At 31.8% G+C, this 27,677-nt stretch overlaps 2 protein-coding genes and 1 long non-coding RNA gene across 12 annotated transcripts in view; 2 read left to right on the forward strand and 1 right to left on the reverse strand.

The window, feature by feature from the left end:
* Positions 1-3,803: 3,803 nt before the first annotated feature.
* LOC143239960 (uncharacterized) lies at positions 3,804-27,317 on the reverse strand. Of its 5 annotated transcripts, XM_076481653.1 has the most exons (4): positions 9,771-10,097; positions 7,513-7,642; positions 7,151-7,292; positions 3,804-5,240 (listed from the first exon to the last, which is right to left on the reverse strand). In XM_076481653.1, the coding sequence occupies exons 1-4, from the start codon at positions 9,771-9,773 to the stop codon at positions 5,186-5,188; spliced, it is 330 nt and encodes a 109-aa protein (XP_076337768.1). In that variant the 5' UTR covers positions 9,774-10,097; the 3' UTR covers positions 3,804-5,185. The 5 variants fall into 5 exon arrangements, with proteins under 5 accessions (XP_076337768.1, XP_076337771.1, XP_076337770.1 ...); XM_076481656.1 differs by lacking the exon at positions 9,771-10,097 and adding an exon at positions 27,238-27,317 and having other exon boundaries at positions 3,804-7,292; XM_076481655.1 differs by lacking the exon at positions 9,771-10,097 and adding an exon at positions 20,452-23,935 and having other exon boundaries at positions 3,804-7,292.
* On the forward strand, positions 12,059-19,565 carry LOC143239961 (uncharacterized). Of its 3 annotated transcripts, none has more exons than XR_013021480.1 (3): positions 12,059-12,423; positions 17,532-17,789; positions 17,973-19,565. It is a non-coding gene; the product is annotated as an uncharacterized LOC143239961 (long non-coding RNA). The 3 variants fall into 3 exon arrangements; XR_013021478.1 differs by lacking the exon at positions 12,059-12,423 and adding an exon at positions 12,430-13,073; XR_013021479.1 differs by lacking the exon at positions 12,059-12,423 and adding an exon at positions 13,676-16,180.
* Positions 24,221-27,677, forward strand: part of LOC143239959 (TBC1 domain family member 30-like) — a 66,482-nt gene continuing 63,025 nt past the window's right edge. For 2 of the 4 annotated variants that reach the window (XM_076481651.1, XM_076481646.1), the window contains exon 1: positions 24,221-24,413. Coding sequence is in view for 2 of the 4 variants with exons in the window: in XM_076481646.1 (XP_076337761.1) it covers positions 24,344-24,413 (70 nt within the window). In the remaining 2 variants the exon portion in view is untranslated. Of the gene's footprint in view, positions 24,414-26,833; positions 26,987-27,677 lie in introns of those variants that run through there. The other 2 variants (XM_076481648.1, XM_076481649.1) reach the window with 2 other exon arrangements.

The raw sequence follows: 27,677 nt of genomic DNA on the forward strand, positions 1-27,677 counted from the left end.
TTTACACATACATACATTTACGTATAATGTTATCCGGTGATGGAAACTTACGTGTGAAAGCAAATCATAATAATATATTAACAGACGACAATTAACAAGTGTAATAAAGCTGTTTTTTTTTTTTGTAACATACAATGTTTCTTAAAAAGACAGACCAATGTTTTGTTAAAACACGTGATAAGTCCTCCAAAATTAAAACCACTCCATTGAGCTTATGAACCGTTGTATGTAAATTTGCTATTATGATTGAACCTTGGGTTGCGTTGATAATTTTCCATTCTCTACTGTTCAATATATAAAGTAAAAAAGATAGATATGTAACATTTTACTTTCAACTTGTCTCGTCTTGTAAACAAATTATGATTTCTCTATTAAATGATCGCGTCCTTTCACTCTCGTGTCATAAATGTACAACATACATTATAACGCCTAACGTTAGCCATCGACCTTAAATAATTGTTAATAGGTTTATCACTTGCTATTTTTTTAATTTTGCAAATGCTTTTTTATATGTTTGACTTGGAGGAAAACGTATTCAGTGTTATAACGTAGTATGTAAATATTGTAACTTAAATATTTTCATAACATTAAAATATATCATATATTTATGGCCGTATATTCACAAAAAATGTCACATCTTTGTTCCTAGTTAACAGAATGTCAAATGCCAATCTTATATTATAGATTAGTTTACACAACATTTTGTGCGTGTGTGTTCCGTCAAATTATCGGGCAGGCTTGTAAGTTGGATAATTTCATTATTGGTTACGTAAAATGAATATTGAAAAACCCCACCCATCTCTCCCAGTTGGACAGTGGTAAGTCTTCAAAATTTTACAACTCTAAAATCAGGGGTTCGAGTTCCCTCGTTCTTTACAGTAGATATTCCGATGTGGCTTTGCCATAAGAAAACAGAGAACCTCCACCTCACCATTGTTATCTTAGCAATACTTACCCGGTAACGTGACTTTGGCACTCTGGAAAGTTCTGGTAGTACTTGTATATGTAGACTTCAGCAGTTAGTCCTTGGTAAATAATGAACTGATTTCATTTGCATAGCCTTACCTTTTTCATCTAGAGAACCCTTCTAGACGGTGTATGAGCATACTTATTGTTGTAGGTGAAATAATAAAACGTGTCTATTCTTTCTCTCAATTGAACTTGACTGACTTACAAATCATCAGACTTCGTACCTATGTTCGTCCAGTTTCGTTGCACACGTAGGAATTAAAGTTTGGTTTGAAACTTTGGAATAGCATAATTTCACTAAACTAAGCCCTTTATTATTCATATACCGACATGTTATTTTTTAAGCTGAAAGTTGTAAGCCATGTTCTACGTAATTATTACGAATTCTTAAGTTATTTTCAGTGGAAACTCTTCTTTAATCAGTACACCCTCTAGTAGTTCAACTACGTTTGGAAAATTCTTATGTTTGAGTGAATTACAAAGCTTTTGTACTCTGCTATGGATCGACTATGTAGAGTCTGGATGTAAAACAGACAGTTTGTATTTACCATATTACACAGTATATGGAGTAAAATCCACAATATTTTTTTCATAATGTTATTTTAATTTATATCAAAGTTGTTAAACTGGCAAGTTCTGGTATTTTGTTTTTACAAACAATTTATTTCTCTAAAAACATTGGATACTGTGACATGCAAGTTGTATAGAATGAACTGTAATGCAGAATTTGAATACTTATCTGACTGAAATTTGTAGACTTAACACAAGTTGTTTAGTGAAGAAAACACATTATTAATAACAAACAAAACATCCAGACACTTGATCTGTCTGAATGACAAGAATACCCTTACTTTATGCATTGGGTATTCTATTGAAAATAAGGGAAATTTGTACCTCCAGTGTTGGATATTCTACAAAAAATAAGAAAAATTTGTATTTGCAGTGTTGGTGCATTTTACTGGAACAAAGTGATGATGGGAAAGAGGATTCCTCACTTCTGAAGCTAGTGACTTTATAGGGAAGGGTTATTTTTCATTTTACATATAGATACATCTGTATTAAAGTTTGTGGCTATGTATACAGAAACATACTTAGGTTAGTCCTACCTTCTCTATCGCTATTCACATATAGGATATTTAATAGCAGTTCATTAAAGAGAAAAAAAAAAACATTTAATTATTCTTTTTATATGTTAATAGTAAGATTGATGTGTAAAATACGATAAATAAATAACACAGACCAGCAAGTTTAAACTTCATAAAGGTTGTTTTGGTTTTAATAGCAGATTTTCCATAATATAGATACACAGATTTAAAATATTAATTTTTTTTCCATCATGTAGAATGTTTTACAAATTGAAATAAAAAAAACTCTTGCTTAAATAAAATTTTCTTTACCACAATGAACATTTTTTATTATTATGTTTGTTAACAAAAGTATAAACAAACTGAATAAAATGGAAGAAAACTGATGTCAAATGTGTACCCTCACTAATCCTGACTTTGTGAAGTCTGCGTTTTAATTTTAAAACTACGTGTTGTAGACTTTCTTTTATGTAATAAGTGTAAGGCCTTTGCAGAGAGTTTCATCAACTCTAGAGGAGGTCACAGGACCTTTTTTGTGTCAACCAAACTTTCATGTTTGATGTTTTTCCAATACTGGTATCAGGTTGACTCTGCATCATTGTTTATTTATCCAGTATTGGTTTCATGTTCTGCTGTCCCATTCACACACACAAAAAGAAGGAAACTTTGAATCACTAGATTGCTGACCCAACAAAACATGCAAAAGAACTAAGTTTAAACAATTAGCCAACCATATTCTTTGCATTTGACCTTATTAAGAAGTTCAATATTTTCATACATTTCCTTCAAGTGAACCAAATGAGTAATAGGAACAGATGCATATATGTTACCATTTGCGAAGAACAGCTTTTAGACTTCTTTTGAACAATCACCACTCACTTGGTTCATAGACTGCAGCTCCTAGCATTGGCATCAATTCAACAGTATTAGAATAAACTCTTTCTTATGATTTCTGTACCAGTAAAATGATGTCCCTGGAGAAAGTAAGTTCTTAACCCAAAATTTGTACCCCAAACTCTCTGAAGAACCATTAGGAAGGCCTAAATCTCTTGCCAAGTCATTGAGTTCACCTTGTATGAAAAGTCTCAGGTTTAAAACAATCCCTATCATCATTTCTACTGACATCAGATTCAGAATCGGATGAAACTGGAGTAGGTACAGGTACATCAGGTCCTGCAGCAACAGACTGACAGTTCTGGTTAGAAATTTCCTTTGTATTTTCAATGTTGTAGCCTTACAGGTTACATGAGCAAAAATACCAGTCATCTTCATGGTTTCTATGCTCATGTCAGACCACTGAAATTCCATGAGGTAAAGAATTTTTCTTATCTTTATTCCATTGTCTTAACTCTTTGACACACACATTGCAGACTTTGTACAGACCCCACGATTTGTCTTGGTCCCCAACTTTTATTACAAAATAAGCATAATATGTTTCTCCAGCAAATTTTGTAATGTTTGTTCTTGAGAACAAATTTACCACAGATATAACAAAATATGTTTGGATAATTTATACAACCTGCTGTTGCCATAGTAATGAATAATTAATAAAAAGAAAAATTACTTTCCATAAATGAACATCATGAGTGAGTCCTGCTAACCATTTATATTCAAGAGGAGGGTTTCTCATGGGTTCTAGAACAATTTATAAGACTCTCACATCATGATTGGTCTAGAGAAATCAGTAGCCAGTGCTTGTCAACATTTATGCATAATAAAAGGGGACCCAATTTCAATAAAAATGATTAACTTATGTACATGTGACATTTTATTTTTTATTAAAAAAACACTACATCAAAATCTGTTATGAATACTTACACTGTATTTGTGGGTACATAAGCATATTTTTGTACATACGTATATTTTAAAATATCTATATATATTTCAATAAAATAAACTGTTCTGTAACTATCATTCTGTTAACAGAATACTTTTCATATACATACAAAAACTGTTACTATACAAGTATATTATCCTGAGAATATAAAATATGATGTTTTTGTCAAGTCCCTGAAAACAAATCACTTTAGCAGAACTAAAATATTACAAAATATTTTGGGCTTATGACTTTTGATAAAGTATTAAAAAACTTTGTCACACAAAGTTCATAAGAATAAAGGAAAAAATGTACAATTATCTTAGACAAATAAACATTTCCCATAAGTTTTACTTTAACAAATTATACAATCTACTGATTTTATTCAAATTCAGTAAGAGTTACTAAATGAGTTATTCATTCAATGATAAAAAAAACAATAAACCATTCATGTATGCACCAACATTATAATAAACTGTTTATTAGCACCAACATTACAATAAACTGTATGTGTACACCAACATTATACTGAACTGTTTATGCATGCACCAACATTATAATGAACTATTTGTGTGTGAACCAACATTACAATGAATTGTTTGTGTGTGCACCAACATTATAATGAATTGTTTGTGTGTGCACCAACATTATAATGAACTGTTTATGTGTGGCACCAACATTACAATGAACTGTTTATGCATGCAACAACATTATAATGAACTATTTGAACCAACATTATAATGAACTATTTGTGTGTGAACCAACATTATAATGAACTATTTGTGTGTGAACCAACATTATAATGAATTGTTTGTGTGTGCACCAACATTATACTGAACTGTTTATGCATGCACCAACATTACAATGAACTGTTTATGTGTGCACCAACATTACAATGAACTGTTTATGCATGCAACAACATTATAATGAACTATTTGTGTGTGTATCAACACTATAATTAACTGTTTGTGTGTGCACCAACATTATAATAAACTGTTTGTGTACACCAACATTATATTGAAGTGTTTATGTGTGTGTCAACATAATTAAAAAGACAAATATTAAAATATTCAGAAACAAACCACACCTCCTAGCAATACATATTAGATTTTTTTTTTAACTACACATTTTAAGAAAAGGACACTTACGTGAACTTATGGGTGATGCTTTGTACTGTTAAACTGTTTCTCCTCATTAAACAGAAACTGTAACACTGATCTCTAATGAACCTTCATACTTTTGTTACAAACACAATCATCTCCAGCAGTCCCAAAAGAATATGGTCGGCAGTCAGTTTTAAAGAGTAAACCGGTAGTCACAGCTCAAAACTTGAAACCACAGATGTTTCAAAGACATCTAATGAAAAAAACCTAAATAGCAATAATGATAACAGGAAGAAATCAGCTTCTGTTTAAAGCACCAGATAAATGGAAATAGCTTGAAAAAGACAAGCAACTGTAAGAATTATGAAAACTGTGCTTAGCTGGTATTAAGATAAAAGTGTACAAAATATGAATACTTTCATTGTACGCAAATCTTCCAATGTTTCAAAGATCTTACAATAGTTTTGTTTTTGTGTTTTATCTCCAGACAAACACACAATTAAACATCTATTCAGTTATGGAACACAAAACTTGCTAAATACTGTACAAGAAAAAGCAAGGAATTATGAGCCATTTATACCAATTTTAAATTATAGATGGAGTAGCATCTGCTATAGAATGATAACAAGGCTATAGTTAGTGCATATCAAAATTTGGAACAACTTTAAAAAAATTGGAAAATGAAAATACAAAATAACATTATGACTAAAATATAACAGACTTGAAATTATAATTTACAGAGAACCTGTCAGAGAAAACATTTATAAACAAGATTTTATGTCTTTTAAATAATAAAAACATTCAGGATATATACAAGGCAGATAATATTTCCCAAGTTAAACAAGTTACTATATAAATATAAACAAGCATCAGGAAAAAATGTATCTCTAAATAAAAAAAAAAAGATCACTAGCTAATCAAGTGATATGTCTGCTTACATACCTAATTTGTTTGATTCTTTTCTCAAGTTCAGTAAATAGCCCTAGATAATTTTTTTAAGTGATTTTTCCCTTATTCTTGTTTACAATAACATGTACGAGTTACTGGGTTCGAGAGTGTATTGTAATCCTTATAAATTTTACATACAATAACAATATAATAGGTAATCAGATATTGTGATGACTGTTTTACAGTTACTCTTAGGACTAGGTAGACAATGGATCTGTTCCAGAAACATGATGACGAACAAACATAAGAAATGTTAGATTTGGCTATTTATCACTTTAAGACACTGAAATTTTAAAGTTAATTTAAAATATTTGATTTAAATTTACAGTAAGTTCATATAGCTTTTAACCCTTATACAGTGTGAATGTTATAGGTAGAAGCCACCATGTAAGGGTTAGTTTTCTGTACTTGGCTCACTAATTATCAAATCTAAGATTGTTTACTTAGTTTCCCACAAGAGATCCAAGGATACTTTAATATCAATTATTTCGTATTTTTGTGACTTGCTTTGTGCAGTTTTGCATGAGTATGTTCTAAATTGTTTTCCACAAACATAACCGAGAACTTAAGTGTGCTTTTTGCCTAAATGTTGTTTTGCAGATATCACAATATGGTTTATCCCCAGTATGGACAAGGTTGTGTTGTTTCAATACAAAAACTCTGGTAAATATTTTTCCACAGACATCACACTGGAATGGTTTTTGACCTTCATGAGTCAATTTGTGTGACTTCAAGTGTGAGTGCAACCTATAAGCTTTGTCACACATATTACAATAGTATGGTTTCTTGCCAGTGTGAAATGTCATGTGATGTTTTAAATTGGAATGCTGTCAAAACTTTTTGTTACAGATATCACATTCATAACATTTCTCTCCAGTGTGGATTGTTTTGTGACTTTGTAGACCATATTTTTGTGAAAATGTCTTTCCACAAACATTGCAACTGTATGAAATTTTATTGTAGGTAGCAGATTGGATTTTGAGGCTGTGCAACCTTTTGAAGCTTTTACCACATACACGACAATGAAACAACTTAACACACGAGTGCAGAACTTTGTGGTTCTTAAATCGTGAATGCTGTCTAAACTCTTGGCCACAAACATTGCAACTGAACAGCTTAGTTGATTCATAAACCAACTGATGTTCCTTTAACTCCTCATTTTTATAGTCTTTAGAACTCTTGTCACAATATCACTGTTCCTCCACTTCACCACTAGTCTCAGTGTATACCTTGTGGGATGATCCCAATGTCCGAACTTCTGTCTTCTGTCACCATAATAAAGAGTTTCCTTGGGAACAGTATATTTATTAGACAACTCTCCAATGTCTTCTTTATCTCTGAACAACTGAATGCTTGTTTTGGTCTTTGATACTACAATCAGAAAAGAAAACAACCTATTCATATCATGTATTAATTAAACTCTGAATACCATTTAAAACATACTTAATAAGTACTACTAGCCTAAATAAATACTTTTGTATGAAAGCTGCAAGTTCCCATTTCAGTATACAATATTTAGTATTAGCAACAGAAAAATAAAAACTGGAAAAAAAGACACTTTTGTATTATAACGTCCAGATACACTACTCACCATTTGACTGTATTATGGGTTTTTCATCACGTAATATTTTCCCTTCCTTCATACAAACACTCTGAACGATATTTTCTTCACACGCTTCTCTTATGATAAAGCTGTCGGCCAGAGACTTTTCTTTTGTCGTCTAACAGGATAAAAATGTTATTTTTAGAATTTATGAAAATAAAATATTAATAGGCTGACATTTAAATAATGTTGAATGGATACTCAACAAAACAGTTTGTTATCAAACACACAGTTTATCAAACAATGTATGTGGTGCCAATATATATTAACAAGTGTTTACATAAAAACATTAAACCCATAATTTTGTGATAAAATCAACAAAACATGACTCAAAAACTCGATGGTCACTCATCCATCATGATCAAAAACTGACAGTTCAACAAGGAAAAACGTAGGTAAAAAAGTGGTGGAAGCAGCTTACGGAAAGGAAAGGACACGAAACATACATATATTGTTTACTTGACTTAACCTCTCAGAACAATAAAAAATAAAGAATTTGAACAAGGGATCATTATTCCTCATATTCACATTTTACAATTTCAAAACTATAACAGATATATTAGGTCTATAATTATTTCAGAAATAAAAACTGAAGGCTACCAGTAGCAAAATAAAAAATACATTTTTTTTGCTAAAAAAGTACAGTACGAGAGCTATGGTTCAATGTAAATGTGCTGAAGACATTTCATCATAAAAGGAAGAAAAGGAATTTATTAACCTATCAAGGATATTCCTTCTCGCTCCCAACTATAACCACCCCTTACTAGTCATGTATTTTTCATACAGTCTTTTCTTAAACTCAGTTAAACTGTCTGTCTCCACCACCCTTGAGGGCAGCTCATTCCAAAAGCCAACCACTGTCTACACAGACTCCTACAATGTCAAAAATATGAGCTTATAACCCCTTGTCCTATTGTTTTCAGAGCTAAACATAAAAACGTTTGCTGGATCTATGCTATCAATACCTTTAATAATCTTAAACACCTCAATCAAAACACCTTTGACCCTTCTCCTCTCCAGATAAAACATGTTTAGATATTTTAGTATCTCCTCACAGGACAATCCACCATCCCAGATACCACCCTGGTAGCTCTTCTTTGAACTTTCTCCAATAATTCAATGTCCTACTTGAGAAAGGGGACCCAAATCTGTTTTCAATTTTTTTTTATATATGTTACCCAAAGTCCCATCAGTCCTATTACTAGCTACAGTACACTGTTCAGATTACTGAAGTGGCTTCTCAATCACAACATGAAGATTTTTTTGCTCCAACCATAGTATTTATTATATACCCATTTAAAATTTAACAACAATTTGAACTGTAAAAATCTACACAGGTCACCTTACATTTTGAATAATTAAACATCATGTAACGTATTGACCCAATACATCAAATTATCTAAATCTCTATAAGTCTGTAGTATCTCTAATACAATTAGCCACCCTAAAAATATTAATGTAATTTACAAACTTTAATACTTTGTTTGTCATTCTAGAGTCAGTATCATTAATATAAATTGAAAACAACAGAGGACCCAGCACATAAGCTTGAGACACACCACTTGTAACTGTGGTACAGTCAAATCTAACTCCATTTATTACTGCTCTCCAGCCAATTTTCAATCAAATTTAATAAGATTCCCTCTCCAAAACTTAATTTTTGTAATAAGTAGCTAAACAAAACAGCCAAGTACTGGACTTAAAAAATGTACTTTTTAAACATTTTGTCAAGTTTCTGAAATAGGGCAGAAACTAACTTGCTAGCATATAACATCTCGTAAAAATCTACCAATTTTAAAAAATGAAAATGCTAAGCATTATTCATTTTAAAATAGAATCTACAATTACCATAAAGTTTCTGCCCAGTCTCTGTCACATTTCATATTTATATCAATCAAGAAGACATAACAGAAAAAAAATGTTTTACTTCAAATGAGTATTTTGAAATTGTGTCTTCAAATAAATTCTTCTTGGAAAAACAGAAAGGTTGTAAAAAATATGTTAAGTCTAATCTTACTGTTTTACAACAATCTCAATTCATTAAAATTATAAGCATATTTTATCAGCAAAGATATTCACATCATTATTCAATATCTGTTTTATAAAAAAAAAAAACATATCCGTCCCATCTTTCTTTAATACACACTTCACTTGTACTTTTGAGACATTAACATAAAGATGACCTAAGAAGGTTGAAACATTGTTCTGCACTTTAATTCAATTAAAGTTTTAGTACCCATACTAACCATCTTGAGAATACATTTTTACTTCAAGTGAATTTCTTGTCATCATAGCATATTTCACCTGATGAAACCAAACTTTAAGTGTTATTACCTACCAGTGGCACAACAGCATGTCCACAGACTTAACAGTGCTTTAAGCTGGGTTTTGAAGCATGCTGAGTGCAGATAACCCATTGTATACCTTTGTGCTTCGATTCAAACAAATATGTAAAATGCTATTATTTCGAGACGGCTGTCAGTTTCCTTTCGGGGAAATTATTACGCAGAGTGAGGGTTGATAGTTACGAGATCAAGCGAAAGGAGGAATATCTGGGTTTGAGGGCTCCGGAAGACCGTAAAAGAGTAATAACTAAATTGATTATACGGAAAAATGGTTTATAGTCTTGACATCAGGAGAAGTATCTGAGTTTATGGGTATTTCTCTTTAAGAAAAATTGGAATTTAAATAAAACGGTATTTTTAAGGAAGTGAAAGAAAAATCTAGGTAAAATAATTTTAAAAATATTCACTATTTATTACGTTATTGTTATACAATATTTACGTCAGTTGTTTGTGTGTTTTCTCTTTTAGAATAGAAGACAAATGTTCTATTTTTAGTAAATTCTGAGGTATTCTCCAATTTTCTAGATATTTCTAATAAGCCCCGTTACAAAAAGTTCATGGTTAACCACATTTTCCTTCAAGATGTTTTCAGCAGGTATGGTATCGGTCGTTAGTTCTCTATGGCAGTTTGAAGCATTATTTGTTTCAAAACTTATCAACAATTTGTTTTTAGATTTTTAAATTTCTTTCTTTCAAAGGCTGCTTTAAATTAAGCCTTCAGCATTTATAAGCAATTGCATTTCATTGCCAAGACTAATAATAATCCGAACTAATCTTTCTTTGCTTGATCATCTGAGGATGTCAAGTGAGAATATAACAAGAAAATGGCGAGTTTTTAATTCTAATTGTCTGGCCGAACTGCTTGTTGTAACGTAGTTCTTTCTTTGCAGGCTGTGTTAAATTATCATGGGTCTTTATAATAACATTAGGATAAAAAAAGAACATTTCAATCTCCGGATAATGATGAAGACGCAACGGCGAAACTTTGGCAGAGATACAAAGTTTGTTTTTGTCATTATCTGGACAGTGAAGATTTGTGTATTTTTTTGTTTTCTGTTTAGAATTTATAATGCACGCTTGAGGGTCTTTGACCTTTCGGCACAGTTTGTTAAGCCTATATTCATAAATGAGCGGCCCGGCATGGCCAAGTGTGTTGAGGCGTTTGACTCGTAATCCGAGAATCGCGGGTTCGAAACCTGGTCGCACCAAATATGCTCACCATTTAAGCCGTGGGGACGGTATAATGTTACGGTCAATCCCAATATTCGTTGGTAAAAGAATAGCCCAAGAGTTGGCAGTGGGTGGTGATGAGAAGCTGCCTTCCCTCCAGTCTTACACTGCTAAATTAGGAACGGCTAGTGCAGATAGCCCCAGAGTAGCTTTGCGCGAAATTCAAATCAAACATAAATGAAAATACACGTTTCTTACAAATGTACTAAAACTAACATGACTAGTTTGTCGTTTGATACTGTCTAGTAACATTATTATTACTTCCTTTGAAAGAGAGACAGAAAAGGTCACCTGTTTTATTCACTCTCACCATTATACAAAGTGTGCTGTCTGTCTGTCAGGCATTAAAAATTACGTTACACTGGCGAACTTAATGTTGCAATTTTTACAGTTGTGACGTCAGCAAAACGTGCGTACGCCATGAAACACGAGAAGTATTACGCACTCTGTAAACTACAACACAGTATGACATATGAACTTGAAAAGCAAGAACTGAAAATATTTGTTACCCTTAATTTAGGTTTTATTTACTCTTGAAGCAGATCACTTTCGGTAACCCTGCTTAAGTACATGTGGTATACAGAATATATCATATAAATAGTTTCCACAAATGTTGTTTATTTATAGCGTAGAGAACGATTCGTTAAGACATGTATATAACCTGTCTCATTGTGGTATCACAGAAACTATCAATTTATGGATGACGTTTCGCCGGCATTATTTACCATAATAATTTCACGATATAATACTGTTTTTTAATAATATACAGCAGGTTTCGAATGTTATGTTGTACATTTGATCTTCATGCGCCGGAAACGGAGAAAATTTAACATCCAACCTTTTGTTTTATTCTGTTTCTTTTCTTCCAAACAAATAAGTCCTCAAAGTGCAGTCGCGTGCTTCTTGGTTTGCTGTGAATAATTCCTTTTATGCACTCACAAAGAACCGATTTAATTATACGTCACGGCTGAAAGGAAAGACTTGACGGCAGGTACATTTTTCTCGCGACCTTCACGCTAATAGTATTAAATGAAAGGCGGTTGATCCAGGAACACTCAGGGATAAGAGGAAAAGATAATAAGATTTACACTGGCTTCCAAAGAGATAATTCATATAGTCCAAGACCAAAAAGAAACTAGGTCGCTGAATAGAGCATCAAACGCACTGCACCGCGTAGGTGAAAGCGCTTTTGGTGGTCTTGGTATAACAGCACACTATTTCATTTTCAGAATATTTCTCGTTATATAATGAACTGATAAAAAATTGAGGTGAAACCAGCCATTTTCCATGTTAAATATACAGATCGCTCCAGCAGTAATTAGTGGTATAATTGCATCATTTCTTAAGATTTTTTTTTTATGTTCAGATGATATGTTATTAGGGTCCTATAACCAACTAAATCGTGGAGCCATGAACAATTCTGTGCGAAAAAAATTCCCAAAACGTTAAAATCGCCGAGGGTTTTCTAATAATACTTTCAGAGTTAAGAGTATCTAACATAAGTACAGTAATTATAGGGTTAGGAGACGTCTAATAAAAATACAATAATTCTAGGGTTAAGATGATCTAACGTAAATATAATACTTTTAGGGTTAAGATAGTTTAACATAAATATAGTAATTATAAGGTTAGAAGAAGTTTAATATAAGGATGGCAATTCTATGGTTAAGATGACCTAACATAAATATAATAATTTTAAGTTTAAGAGAGTAACATAAACATGGTAATTATAGGCTTAAAAAGAGTCTGATACAATTATAGTAGTTCAAGGGTTCAGAGGATCTAAGATAAATATGACAGCTGAAGTTCACAGGATTTAAGAAGGTATCACTGTATTGTATAGTGTGGTACCATTGTTTTAGTACTCAGTTATCATGTAGTATAAGATATAATAAATTAAAATTATTTACTATAATATTAAAAAACAGTACCAGAACTTGTGAGTCAGTTATTACATAGATATTGTTATAAAAGGTAAGACTGTATGATATTATTTAACACCACTGCCTTAGTTACTCAGTTATGTAATATAAAAGAAGAACAATAAATTAAAATTTACTATAATAACACTGCATAGTATTGTTAGACACCATTGTTTTAGTTACTCAGATATCATGTAATATTAAAAAGAACAATAAATTAAAGATTATTATATAACAGTGTATAGTACTGTTAGACACATTGTTTTAGTTACTCAGTTATCATGCAACATAAAAGATGAACAATAAATTAAAATTATTTACTGTAGTATTTACAAATATTACCAAAAATGTGTGACTTGTAATTCAGTTATTACATGGATATTGTTATAAAAGTAAACACTTTATTATATTATTTGACACCATTGAGTTATTCAGTTGTTATGTAATATAAAAGATGAACAATAAATTAAAGTTTACTAAAGAATAATAACGATAATTAATTTATTAAAATAATAACACTGTAATACTATTACAAAGTTTGACACTGCCACGTTAGTTTAGTTTAGTTTAGTTTAGTTTAAAGTTTACTATGCTAACACTGTATACTATTGTTTGACACTGTTGTTTTAGTTACTGAGTTATCATGAAATCATGAAATATAAAAGATGAATAATAATTAAAATTGTTCACTATAATATTTACAGACATCACCAGAACTTATCACATAAATATTGTTGTGAAAGATAACAATGTATAGTGTTATTTTACACCCTTGTACTAGCTATGCTGTTATCATGTAATATTAAAAGACAATAAATTAAAACTATTTACTAAAATATTTACAAACATTACCAGAACTTGTGACTGAGTCATTACCAAGATATTATTATAAAAACATTAAATTAAAATTATTTATTATTGTATTTAGAAATAGTATGAGAACTTGTGATTCAGTTATTACATATATATTGTTATGAAAGATAACACTGTATAGTATTGTTTGACACTTACTTTAGTTACACAGTTGTCATGTAATATGAAAAAACAATAAATTAAAATTATTTGCTATAATATTTACAAATATCAGAACTTGTGACACAGTTATTACATAGATATTGTTGTAAAAGTTAAAACTGTATAGTATTGTGTGACACCATTGTTTTAGTTACTCAGATATCATGTAATATTAAAGAAGAAGAATAAATTAAAGTTTATTCTAATAACAGTGTAAAGTACTGTTAGAAACATTGTTTTAGTTACTCAGTTATCGTGTAAATAAAAGATGAACAATAAATTAAAATTATATACTATAATATTTACAAACATTACCAGAACATGTGACTTACTTATTACTTAGATATTGTTACAAAGATAGCACTATATTGTATTGTTTGACATCATTGTTTTAGTTACTCAGATATCGTGTAATATAAAAGAAAAAGAATAACTAAAAATTTACTGTAATAACACTGTATAGTATCATTTCACACCATTGTTTTCTCTACTCAGTTATTGTGTAACAACAAAATAAATTATTTGCTATAATACTCATGAATATAATAAGAAATTGCAACTCAGATATTACATAGATACTGTTTTAAAAGGTAACACTCTACTGTATATTTTGACACCATTTTTTGTTACTCAATTATCGTGTAATATAAAAGAAGAACAATAAAATAAATTATTTACTATAATATTTGCAAGTATTACCAGAACTTGTGACTCAGTAATTACATAGATATTGTTATATAAGGTAACACTGAAAAATATTGTTTGACACCTTTGTACCAGTTACTCAGTTATCGTGTAATATAAAAGAAGAAAATATATTAAAATTATTTCCATAAAATATTTACAATCATTACCAGAACTTGTAACTCAGTCAGTACCTAGATATTGTTAGAAAAGGTAACACTGTGTAGTATAGCTTGACATCTTTGTTGTAGTTACTCAGTTATCATGTAGTATAAGAAATAATAAATTAAAATTATTTACTACAATATTAACAAACACTACCAGAACTTGTGAGTCAGTTATTACATGTATATCGTTATAAAAGGTAACATTGTATTGTATTGTTTGACACCATTGTTTTAGTTACTCAAATATCATGTAATATAAAAGAAGAAAAATAACTTAAAATTTACTATAATAACACTGTATAGTGCTGTTTCACACCATTGTTTTCATTATTCATTTATTGTGTAATATAAAAGTAAAAAATAAAATAAATTATTTACTATTAATATTTACAAACATTACAAGAACTTGTGATTCATTCGTTACATATATATTGTTATCAAAGGTATCACTGTATTGTACTGTGTGATACCAATACTTTCGTTACTCAGTTATTGTGTAATGTAAAAGTAGAAAAATAAAATAAATTATTTACCATTAATATTTACAAACATTACAAGAACTTGTGATTCAGTTATTACATAAATATTGTTATAAAATTAAACACTGTATTATATTGTTGGTACCATTGTTTTCATTACACAATGATCGTATAATGCAAAAGAAAACCAATAAAATAAATTATGTACTATAATATTTACAAATATACAAAAACTTGTGACTCAGTTTTTACATAAATATTGTCATAAAAGGTAACTTTGTATTGTACTATTTCACACCATTATTTGAGTTACTCAGTTATCATGTAATATAAAAGAAGAAGAATAAATAAAAATTTAGTATAATAACTGTATAGTATTGTTAGATACCATTGTTTCACATACTCAATTACCATGCAATATAAAAGACCAAAGAGAAATTAATATTATGTAGTATAATATTTACAAACATTACAAGAACTTGTAATTCAGTTATTACATGTATATGGTTATAAAAGATAACTCTGTATAGTATTGTTTGACACCATTGTTTTAGTTGCTCAGTTATAATAGGATATAAAAAATACAAACTAAATTTAGTATAATATTTACTCTCAATACAAGAACTTGTGACTCGGTCATTACCTAGATATTGTTATAAAAGGTAACGCTGTATAGTAGAGCTTGATACCACATTTCTCATTACTCAGTCATCTTGTAATATAAAAGAAGAACAATAAAGTAAGTTATTTACTATAATATTTACAATGATTACCAGAACTTGTGATTCAGTTATTCCAAAGATATTATTCAGAAGGTAATATTGTATTGTATTGTTTCACACTATTGTTTTAGTTACTGAGTTATGTTATATAAAAGGAGAACAATAAATTAAAGTTTGCAATATTTACAGAAGTACAAAAACTTGTGACTCACTGTGACTGACATAGATGTTATTGTAAAAGGTAACACTGTATAGTATTGTTTGACACCATTGTTTTAGTTACTTAGTTATCATGTAATATAAAAGAACAATAAATTAAAATGATTAGCTATAATATTTACAAACATTACCAGAACTTCTGATTAACTCATTATATAGATATTGTTATAAAAGGTAACACTGAGAAGTATTTTTAACACCATCGTTTCAGTTCCTCAGTTAATACATAGATATTGTTATGAAAGATAACAATGTATAGCATTATTTTACACCCTTGTTTAATTACACAGTTATCATGTAATATGTAAAAACAATGAAGTAAAATTATTTACTGTAATATTTACAAACATTACCAGAACATGTGACTCAGTTGTTACATAGATATTGTTATAAAACGTATTACTGTATAGTATTGCCTGATACCATTGTTTTACTTAGTCAGTTATTACGTACTATAAAAGAAGGAGAATACATTAAAATTATTTACTATAATATATACAAACGTTACCAGAACTTGTGACTCAGTTATTACATATATATTGTTGTAAAAGGTAACACTGTATAGTGTTGTTTGACACCATTGTTTTAGTTACTCAGTTACCATGTAATATGAAAGAACAGTAAATTAAAATTATGTACTATAACACTTTCAAACATTACCATATTGTTAAGACAGGTAACACTCTCTTATATTGTAAAGTTCTGATGATCTGTTTTAGAGATATACGAAATACCCTTTCGATGAGGAATCTCAGCCATCACTACATAGATAATGCTGTCACCTGCTTAATGATGTGCTGGATTATGGATTGTGAGGTTCAATAATGGAGTTCACGATATTCTGCAGATAGCACGAAATAACAAAAAATTTACTTTTTCTTTTTCCTGGGCATAAAGTGTTATTTCCCAGTTGTTTATGTCTAAACTAAATGGAAAATACCTATTTTTCTCTTCAAACTTTCTTTTTTAACCTGGGTAGTGAAATTTTTAAATTTACCCATTTTTCAGAACTTTCGAGGTAGACTCAGTACTGAGTAGCTGATAGAGTATTTCCTCGAACTTATAAGAATTCTTAAGAACTTTTTGGAATGTTATAGAACTTTCTGGAATGTTTCAGAACTTAGAAGATTTTTCTAGAATGTTGTAGAACTTACGAGAATTTTCTAGAACTTTCTATAGTAATATGTACTGGCTCTCACTACTCATCACTTCAGTTTTGTTCTAGCTGTCTCAGTGAACACATAGATCTATCTGATTTTATCAGAGATGATATCAAGAAGCTGCAAGTATTTTCCAGAAACATTCTGCTATGTATGTGGCCAATTTATCAAGACGAGAGCGAAAAAGTACTCTGTGACAACATCTTTGAAAATGTGTGAAGTTTACAAGTCATATTTTGACATGCCTGTCTGGGATCAAGACAAACCCTGGGCACCTCATTTTACCTGTGAGCACTGCAAAAAAGAAAAAAAAACTCTAGAAGGTAAGACGGTCAATGTTTGCTCGCTTGAATAGTAAGATTTTATATTATACAAATTTAAGACCTTTTAAAATTTAAATATCATTTTAAATTTCTAATAGTATGGAAAAATGTCACATGAACCTCTTACACATTGTGGATGAAATAAATTTATTCTTATAATAATTTTATTTTGCTCTTTTGCAGGATGATACAGAGGAGAAAAGAAAGCCATGAATTTCGCGATTCCAAGAATTTGGTGTGAACCCACTGACCACTCAATCGGTAATGCTGCATAGTGGACCCTTCCAAACGTCTGGCTGGCAATAATGCATTTGCTATTATATATCCGGGCCTTCCAATATTCATCGCACCAGTGCCACACTGCCCTGAGCTCCCTGTACCCACTCCGCCAGAGAGAAAACAGCCATCCTCAGAAGAAGAGGTAGACGTTAGTGATTCAGATGACAATTTCAGAGGTGCAGCTGGTAAGAGAAACCCATACTACCCCAACGAAAGAGAACTCAACGACTTGATCAGAGATCTTGGTCTAACAAAGTTGATTGACGAGCTTTTGACATCTAGGCTCAAGGAATTGGATTTGTTAGATGAAAGTGTGCAAGTCGCAAGTCAGAGGAAGCGTCACCGACATTTTTCTGGCGGTTGATTCGTGAAAGTGATTTACATTACAGTCGCACATCTTGAAAAACTACTCACTTCTAAATATTTTTGTTCATTTTTATATAACTTTAGTATAAATACATGTAAATCGTGGATAGTATATTGTTTTATTCAGGCCTTATGTAAATGAAAATGTGCAAATTTTCCCGTTTTTACATCTAAAATCGGTTAATTTCTAAATTTCATTCTCCAGGTCACAAAAGCAAAGTTCGAAGGGAATAATACCCATTTTATGTACTTTTACAACATAAGCAATTAAGAAATAACACATACTATTCAGGAACAAAATTTGTGTTACATAGTGTAGTTGTTACTACTGAGTTGTTGTCCTTCACGTACGAGTCTTGAAACTTCTTACCCGTCTGTTTAGTCGGTGTATGATATACAACGTCGTTCTGATTGAAAATACAAAATAAGGCCTAATATTTGTTTTTAATAAGTAGTCTTTATCATAAGTAAACTAAAATCTATTACAATAAAATCTTAAAAGTCACAGGAATATGTGCTGTATGTGTTGAAACCAGATTCGTTATTTATCTTTAACCGAGTGACAAATATCATATTACGTATTATAATTTACCTCGGACGATTCTCCAATTTATTATGTTATTTACGTTACGTATTTCAAATAGCCAAGTATTTTAATTTATTTTAGCAGTTATTTGAATTTCGATATGTATCAAATTTATAATATTTGCCATCAAGATTGATACAGAAAATTTGCTTTCTTAACACAAATATATTTCAATATACAAACGACAATACAATTTATAATAACAATTATTATAGTCTTTTACAAATGATAATTTATATACAACAGTTTTACAAACGATACTATATCTTGTGTTTGGTCTAGAACTGAATATTTTAACGACAATCCAAGTCCACGAGGAGAATCTTAATTCTAGTTGATATTGTGAAGCTTCGCCTGAGCGAGCTAGCTTGGTTGGCCTCACATCACTTATAATCTGACTTTTTCCAGCGAAGATAATCAATATTCTCGTAAAATAATAACATTCGAAGTAGTTCAGTGAAATTGAACGGTTTATAATGTTGAAAATCTATAAAAGTTCTTGGTCAAAGTCTGTACTTTTTCAATTAAAAAAACGTTCATCACAATTATAATTTCCGAGCCTTATAATAAGTTTACTGACCGTAGCTCAACAATAATATTGAGGGTCTCTCGGCGTCTTGTGATGGCTTGATTTTATATATATTCACAGAAGATTCTCAAACGTTCAACAATGTTCCAAAACACGTAAACCACATATTGATTATTTCTTTCGAGAATCTTCTACAAATTTAGAGAACAGGCGGAATTTGCGCAACACACATCCAACAATATACATCACGTGCTAAAAACTATACTGAAAGGAATGTAGGTATTAAAATGAATGTATAACGATAAATCTGTTACAGAAATGACTACAACATCGAAGTGTCGCTCCATGGCTTTATACAGCTCTGGCCCCCCAACAATATTTTATGTAGCTTTAGCCTTACTACAATACTTTATATAGCTCTAACATTACTACAATATTTTATGTAGCTCTAGCCTTACTGCACTATTTTACTCAAGTTTTCTCTCACAACATAGCTTTATGAAGGTCTAACATTCCAAAACAGGTAATTGTAACGATATCTGATATTATACATGAATTCCACGAGGTGTACTTGCTGAACCATACATTGAGAATTAGAAGTTTGTTTATTCATTATTTTTGTATAATATAATTAACAGATCTGAGTTTATCAAGAACTAAATTACATTATGATAACAAAGGAAAGATAGGCTTTCCTTGAAATTATTAACTTGTTGCAGGAAAATATACAAACCATATTTGAAAAGCACACCCTTTTAAGATTATTCAACAAAAAGAAAAGTGCAAAGTCCAATCTATTTACTAACGAAAGCGTTTTATTTCTTAAACTTTAAGCTTAGATTTATTCATGTTCACTGGTAGGCCTTAGTCCACAATAGTCACTAATACAAGATTTTACTTACCAACAAGTCCGTAATAATTATGAAAGTACTATTTCCACTGTACGTACAGTGTTACAAAATTAATTATATGATGAGAGACAATCATCAACGAAAAGGGAAAAAATGAATGCTAACAGGTTAACGGAAATTCCGCAGGAGTGAGGGGATCTATCTCACCCCTGTACCTTCCCTCTTGTTTACTTCTTGCTTTACATGACGTCAAGTCTCGTATTATATTATAGGAATGTAAGCTTGATAATTATAGCCGAGAAATAATTTAAAACACAAGGAAATAATATGCTACTATTTCAGGCTTAAAGTTGTTTTGTAAGAAACTTAATAATAGACTAATTCCCAAACTCGAATCTAATTCACGTTTTATACTGCTTACGTCATTTTCTACACTTTCACGACAGGTTAATCCTTCGTCTGACCAAACACCAATAAAAACATCTAAGTTTAGAAACGAAGCTAACAAGAACATCAACAATTGCAACTGTATATTAAATTTTATAAGAACCTAAGCGAAAAAAACAAAACGCATGGCGTTAATTTTTAAGAATATAGAATTTTAAAATAGTTTGTCACAGTTATATTTTCATAAATCTATCGTGTTCATCATAAGGCTGTTGTTATTTTGAATTAAGCACAAAGCCGCACAATGGGCTATTTGTGCTCTGCCCACCACGGGTATCGAACCCTGGATTTTAGCGTTGGAGGACCGCAGACATACCGCTGAGCCATTTGGGGGCGCACCATAAGGCTTATGTTTGGAAAGACGCTTGCAGAGCAACGAGCTTCACGTAATCTAATTTAATGGTTCACAGTTGCAAACAAATAAGATTCAGTTATTTCTCTAAGAAGGTTATTTCGTAAACCCAAACCTGGTATACATACATATATTGTTTTGTTAATCGCAGTTGTCTGATAAATTCTTCGTTGGGGTAGAAACTTTTAGGTTATTTGTATCAAGAACGTTATTTAGGTTGACTGTAATATTCTTTTTCAACAATAGGGGTCAGCTTAAATGTTTTTCAGTTCTTTTAAAATGGCTATTGAAAATTTAAGGATATTTAAATAACTTTCAAATTGAATAATTCACAGTTGTATTAAGATAGTTAAACAGTATTTAATGGTATGTTCACAATTCTCAAACTGAATACATTCTTAACAGTTGTTATGTTGTGAAGATCTTTTCCAAGATGGCGAAGCATGATTATTATTAATTATTTTTGTTAAAAGACATTAATATTAGGCCTATTATACATTAACACAACATTTTTTTTATGTAGTTCCTTAGACGTTTTCAAGAATTAGAGAAGTGTATAATAAAAGTATTCCAACCAGACTGTATTCATCATACACAGAGGCTCGGACACAAAATATATAAACAACGTGCTCCCCTAGTTAGCGATAAGTTTACGGATTTACAATGCTATAGATCCGGAATTCGAATCCTCATAGGGGACAGAGTGCAGGAAGTTTATTGTTTAGCTTTGCGGCAAAATAGATAAACATTCTATCCATGAGTGATATTTAAGCAAGTCTGCTTATAACGTAAACTTTAAAATATGGATACTCTTAGGTTATCAACCCAAAATCTTCGTTTTATTGTCGTTATTTGTTCTTATGATTCATACTGATGTTTGGTCACAATGAAATACCCTTCTTACTTTGCAAGATTCTAGTTTATATCCGGCCCGGCATGGTCAAGCGCGTTAAGGCGTGCGACTCGTAATCCGAGGGTCGCGGGTTCGCATCCCCGTCGCGCCAAAACATGCTCACCCTTTCAGCCGTGGGGGCGTTATAATGTGACGGTCAATCCCACTATTCGTTGGTAAAATAGTAGCCCAAGAGTTGGCGGTGGGTGGTGATGACTAGCTGCCTTCCCTCTAGTCTTACACTGCAAAATTAGGGACGGCTAGCACAGATAGCCCTCGAGTAGCTTTGTGCGAAGTTCAAAAACAAACAAACAAACAAACAAACAAGTTTATATCCGGTTTATCTGTTGTCCACTCAGCAACAATGACATATTAACAATGCTTCCGTACATGAACACAGTTTTTACTACTTTTATAAGAATTAGCTAAGTTAAGGTACACAACTCACGGGTTCGAATCCCGTCATCAAATGTACTTACTCCTTTTATACTTCTAAATTATAGCTAGCTAGTGCCAGTAGCTTTACGCGAAACTTAATATCAAAAACAACAACATGAGATGATATCCATTACATTTGTTATTCAGTTTAACTTTAGCAGCTTTTACACACTATCAGACGAAGGGTGTAATTCTGAAACGTTGTGGAAATGAAATTAGATTTTAAGAGAGTTTTATTAATCGGATATATTCTTATATTTAAAAAATATATAGTATTTTGTTTTTTAAGCATTCCAACAGTGGCTGGTAAAAATCGATATTATGTGTGGCTTTACTCAGAATGGTATTTTTGTGTTATTCTAAAAATCAGTTAAATAATATTCTTTTGACAGATTTTTTGGTAGTTTGTCTTGGATATTCATACAAACATATACAAGGAATGTCTTCGTTAGTCGTCCATAATTTTGAACTGATATGGTAGAAGGAAAGCAACTAATCAACAGCACCAATCGCCAACTGTTGGGCTATTATAAACGACTAGTGATATTTTACTGCCACTCTTATAACGCACTCATGGCTTCGAAGTATCACGAGTTTTTTTCTAGCTACCGAACACGAACCATGATCCTTCAAATTCACAGGCCGGTACGCCATCCATAAGCCACGCACGACACCCTGTGGTTTGATAGTATAGTGAATAATAGATTCGCTAATTTTAATCTTTTCACAATTTCAGTTTTACATAACTCTCCATGTGAAACTCTAATATCTTATTAACCGTACGCATCAATTTACTTGCCTTGAAAGTAAGTTAATTCCTACAAAAGAGATCCTTGTAAAATGGACAGGTGGGACTGAATATATGAACAGACGTTCACCATGCCTTATTCTTATTGTGTGAATTTTTGTATTCTTAATGTTATAAAAATGGAATTTTGTAATAAAGTAATCGAGTGGTGGCACCTATTAAAATATTCACATCTTTCACGTATAGTCACATGAAAGTAAATAAACATACAACAAAATAGGACAATAAATAAGCTTAAATGTATTACACTAATTCTTCATATTCTTATTAATTTACACAAAAGTAAGTTTCAACTACAATTGTTTCGATAGGACGACAGAACGATCTGGTTCATAATGAAAATGCAAGGACTGAGGCATGCTTCCATAGCCCTCAATAGATAATTACGTGAGGAGTAAATATTACATAACAGTCTATAATTAAAGAAGACCGATATTAATGAAGTGATGTGTTAATTAATATGTATGTATTGGAGGAGGGAGCCCAGGATGGAAGTAGTTTTACTTGTGTCATTTGACCATTCGTGCACTAAAAACAACCGCCACTTCTACCTGCACATGCGCATAATAATACGTCAGTTGTGAAGCGAGTTTCTACAGCAATGAATGTATCAGTCGACCGAAAATCTATATCTTTGTTACGTCATGGCCGTAGCTATAGATTAGGCGCAAATTTCGCCATCCTTATTCCCGACTTCATTTTCTGTACAAGAAACGTGTAGGTTGTGGGTCATTTAGCTGCAGACAAAAGTGAAAGGTGGCGTCTACAGAAAGCTAGGACAAATATAGTAGAATGTTTCAGCTTCGTCGTCTAGTCAGAGCAAGGCTTGTCCTCGTCTCCTGTCGTCAGCTGCTTACCCTGAAAGGAGACCATATTACAGCTCTGTTTATAGTCAATCGTGTAAAAAAGTTCCTTTAACAAACAATAATATCTCACGGTTAGGTTTGAGTATAAAGTCGATAAAGCTTGCCCGTTAGAAGGACGCACTTGTCAAACGTCTTGAAACATGAACAGTCTTTTTAACTCTGCACTGAAGAGTCTCGGCCTAAAGAGTTCCAAGTCGGAGACTTCTAAAGGTAAGCCTTATTTATAGCTGTAACTTTGTCACGTAACGTTTTTAACTGACTGTTGAGTGACGTTCACGTGCTGTTAGAAAATATGTTACAAAGCAAGTTGAGTATTTTTAGACTTTGTTTTATAAAAATCGATTATATTAGTTCCTAGAGAGAAAACTGATGAGATAATATCTGTCAGTCTTTTGTTATAGAATTACAACATCTGCTTAGAAAACTCTGAAAACTATAACGGCTAATTGGGGGGGAATCATCTGTTTATTAACAGGGGAACATTGCTGCTGTAAGTGACTGGGGTAGATAAACTTTGCATGGGAACAAAATGGTGATTTTGTCATTGAAATGTGCTTTTCGGAACTTTGAAGCGTACGCGGTAAGCCCTCGTTAGGGCGTGTATTTATCACTCAAAACCGTGTAATACCGAGATCTAATAATAGTTGAGAAACTGTTGTTTAGAGAATATGCAAAGTAAATACTGAAGTCATTGATAAAACGTGGAGTGAGGGCCATTTTGAAAGCCAGTTAAATTTCGCTTTTAAGTCCATGAATAAAATCAACTCGGACCTTACACCGGCCTTTTCATGAAGTTTGGTAATGGTGTAAGGAAATATGTCTAAGAGATGTTGTGTAAGTTAATCGGATGTTATAATTCTTTATCGGAATTTCTTACGTACAAAAACATTTCAAGGTAAAATTGTCTCGTTTGTTTTTGGTTTAATTTGTTTTTCAATTTCTTTCACAGACTTTTAACGTTTCTTTGCGATTCCAGATGGTTCTCTACCTGTCTCATTTTTCTTGACAGTATTTTAGTTCCCAAAAAATTTGGTAACAGTGTGATAAGAGTGATTCCCTATTGTTAGATCACATCTTCTGCCTTCCTCAAAGATATTTCACTTTATCTTGGGCCTGAACTGAGCTAGTTGATATCTGTCATTGGCCGAACGATGACGTCACCAAAAACTGTCATGGAACAGAGGTAACGTCTTCCATTGGACAAAGAAAACGAGGTGACATTCTAAATTCGGGGGCACTTTTTTTGTTCATGTTACGTGGTTTTCATTGTGACTAGTTCAGTAGATATTCGTCTTGAGAAACAGAAAACTGGCGGGGTGTTCACTGAGCCAGTTAAGGCGAATGCCTGCTTGTCTTGATAGGTTGACGCACTGTTTTTTATTTGTGTTTCAGTACAGACTGATAGCATTTAAAGTACATTGAAGACAATCTGTTTTTTTTTGTTTTTTTACGAAACTTAAAATTCAGATAAGTCACTGGACTCTTCTGGTAATCTGTTGTTACTTGCAGGTTTGTCTGTCTAATGGTTGTAGGAAAGATTGGCCTCAAATCAAGTTCACGTGTTTCAAGTGAACATTTATCTAACCAATAGTAAGTTAACAAACAAACACCAGGATATAGACTGCGCGTTATTGTTGTTCCGCCCTTTGTTATCGATAACCATACTGTTACGATTTACGTTGATACGTATTTACACGTAGGATAGCAGTAGCCGTCACCAACGTAGTATATATCAGTATTTTTCACTCAAGTGAATGAAAAAAAAAAAAATCCACGTTTCTATGGAAACTGAATAAAAAAATATTCAAGCTAATGTTTAGCAGTAGAGATTTTAAGGAAGTGTTAATATTTTAGTAGCAGTTCTATGGGATACACCAAGCTCATGGGAACATCACATGCAATTAAATTATCTCAGCAGTCCCCGTGACCTTGTTATATATAACCTTTCACATTTTTACTGATGTACGCAATTCTTAAACAAAACCGCTATTGGTTAAGAAAACAAAAGTTATATTTCGGATCTCGTGCTTTGTAACAAAACGTATTGTGAGACCTTTCCGTCGAGGTTTAACAAAATCGTACAGTATTTTCAAACAACAATTAGTTCTATACATCCTTTTAAAGACATTTTATCGTATCAGTATATTCAGGGTCACGTGCCTTTGGGAAGGACTATTATTTTGGTCTTCATCTTTCACCCCATCTTCCCTTGTCAAGGACTCCATGTGACGTTGTGGACCTAGAGAAAGAAATTTGCTCGATGTAACAAACAGTTTTATGTAACTATCTGAAACCTAAATTTTCCGAGTCTCTGGTAACCGAAAGAAACTAGGACTTATTCATCGTAATGTGTAGGTACTACCGTATTTAGTTGTAGTACTTGGTTAAATAGAATTAACACTAATACTATGTCAGTTATATATTTGTTAAAGTTTTGATCTGTTGTTAATAGTAAATTTTGGGACGCTAAAATTCGGAGTTCCATTCCCCGTGTAGTGAACAGTTAACTTATTCTGTTGATAAAACGTGTGAACTCTTATGTGTGTGCGTGCTTTAACTGGTAACTGTTTTCGGTATTAAGTGTTTAGCTGATAAGTAAAATGTTTATTTTGTTTTTCTTCCGTACGGAGGCATGCTGTCGTCATACGTGACGTGCTTATCTCTCAGCATCGCGTGTAAGAGCGACTGAGGATCCATAGCCATTAAAAATACCAAAAACGTTACCGTTAACAGAAAGCCTGAAAACCAAGTAATTATGGACGGACATGGACATCCCTGTAGAAGTTAGTATATATTTTTAGTTATAAGATGACAACAATGACCAGACAGTTCAGTGTCGGGACATAAACTTGTTTTATAAGATGACAACAATGACCAGACAGTTCAGTGTCGGGACATAAACTTGTTTTTCAGTGACTTTTAAACCAAGTTGTAAATTTTAAAGTTTCAAAACTTAACAGTGCAGTATTTAAGGTTACATAAAGGCCCTCGGTTAAGTGTTGTGTATAAGGCAATAAACAATACTGTTTCCTACCTGATACAATGGTTTCTGGCTTCCGAAGATGTCAGGTACACTGAGATACTTTCATAGTAAACTGTTTAGTGGGAGAAAACCAAAACACGCAGACAGACTAGAACGTAAACATTGGGTAATCATGTATTATAATAGATAAAATTATCTAAGAAAATGTTTTATCTGATGTTAGGAAAGTTTTGAAGAGGATATATACTAATCTTAAAGTGAGTTGTTGATAATACAGGCCTGCGATGGTTTTATTGTCGTAATTTTTACACGGTCTACAATAATTCTTGTACGTTGAACCCAAAAACGACATCCATCTTTCTCTATTACGTACAGGTTTTTCACATAACGCAACACATAAAAGACATAAACAGAGTTTTGATACTGAAAGACGTAGATTCTATAAAAATAAAGTATTCGTATGACCTAATGTTCTTACCTGTTATTTAGTT

This window comes from Tachypleus tridentatus, chromosome 13 (genome assembly GCF_004210375.1).
Source record: "Tachypleus tridentatus isolate NWPU-2018 chromosome 13, ASM421037v1, whole genome shotgun sequence".
Classification (NCBI taxonomy): domain Eukaryota; kingdom Metazoa; phylum Arthropoda; class Merostomata; order Xiphosura; family Limulidae; genus Tachypleus; species Tachypleus tridentatus.

What these genes read in the sequence shown, in the direction of transcription:
- LOC143239960 (XM_076481652.1), bottom strand. An exon ending in ACCCATAATACAGTCAAATG is followed by an intron (nt 7,293 to 7,512) that starts GTGAGTAGTGTA and finishes TTCTGATTGTAG; the next exon opens with TATCAAAGACCAAAACAAGC.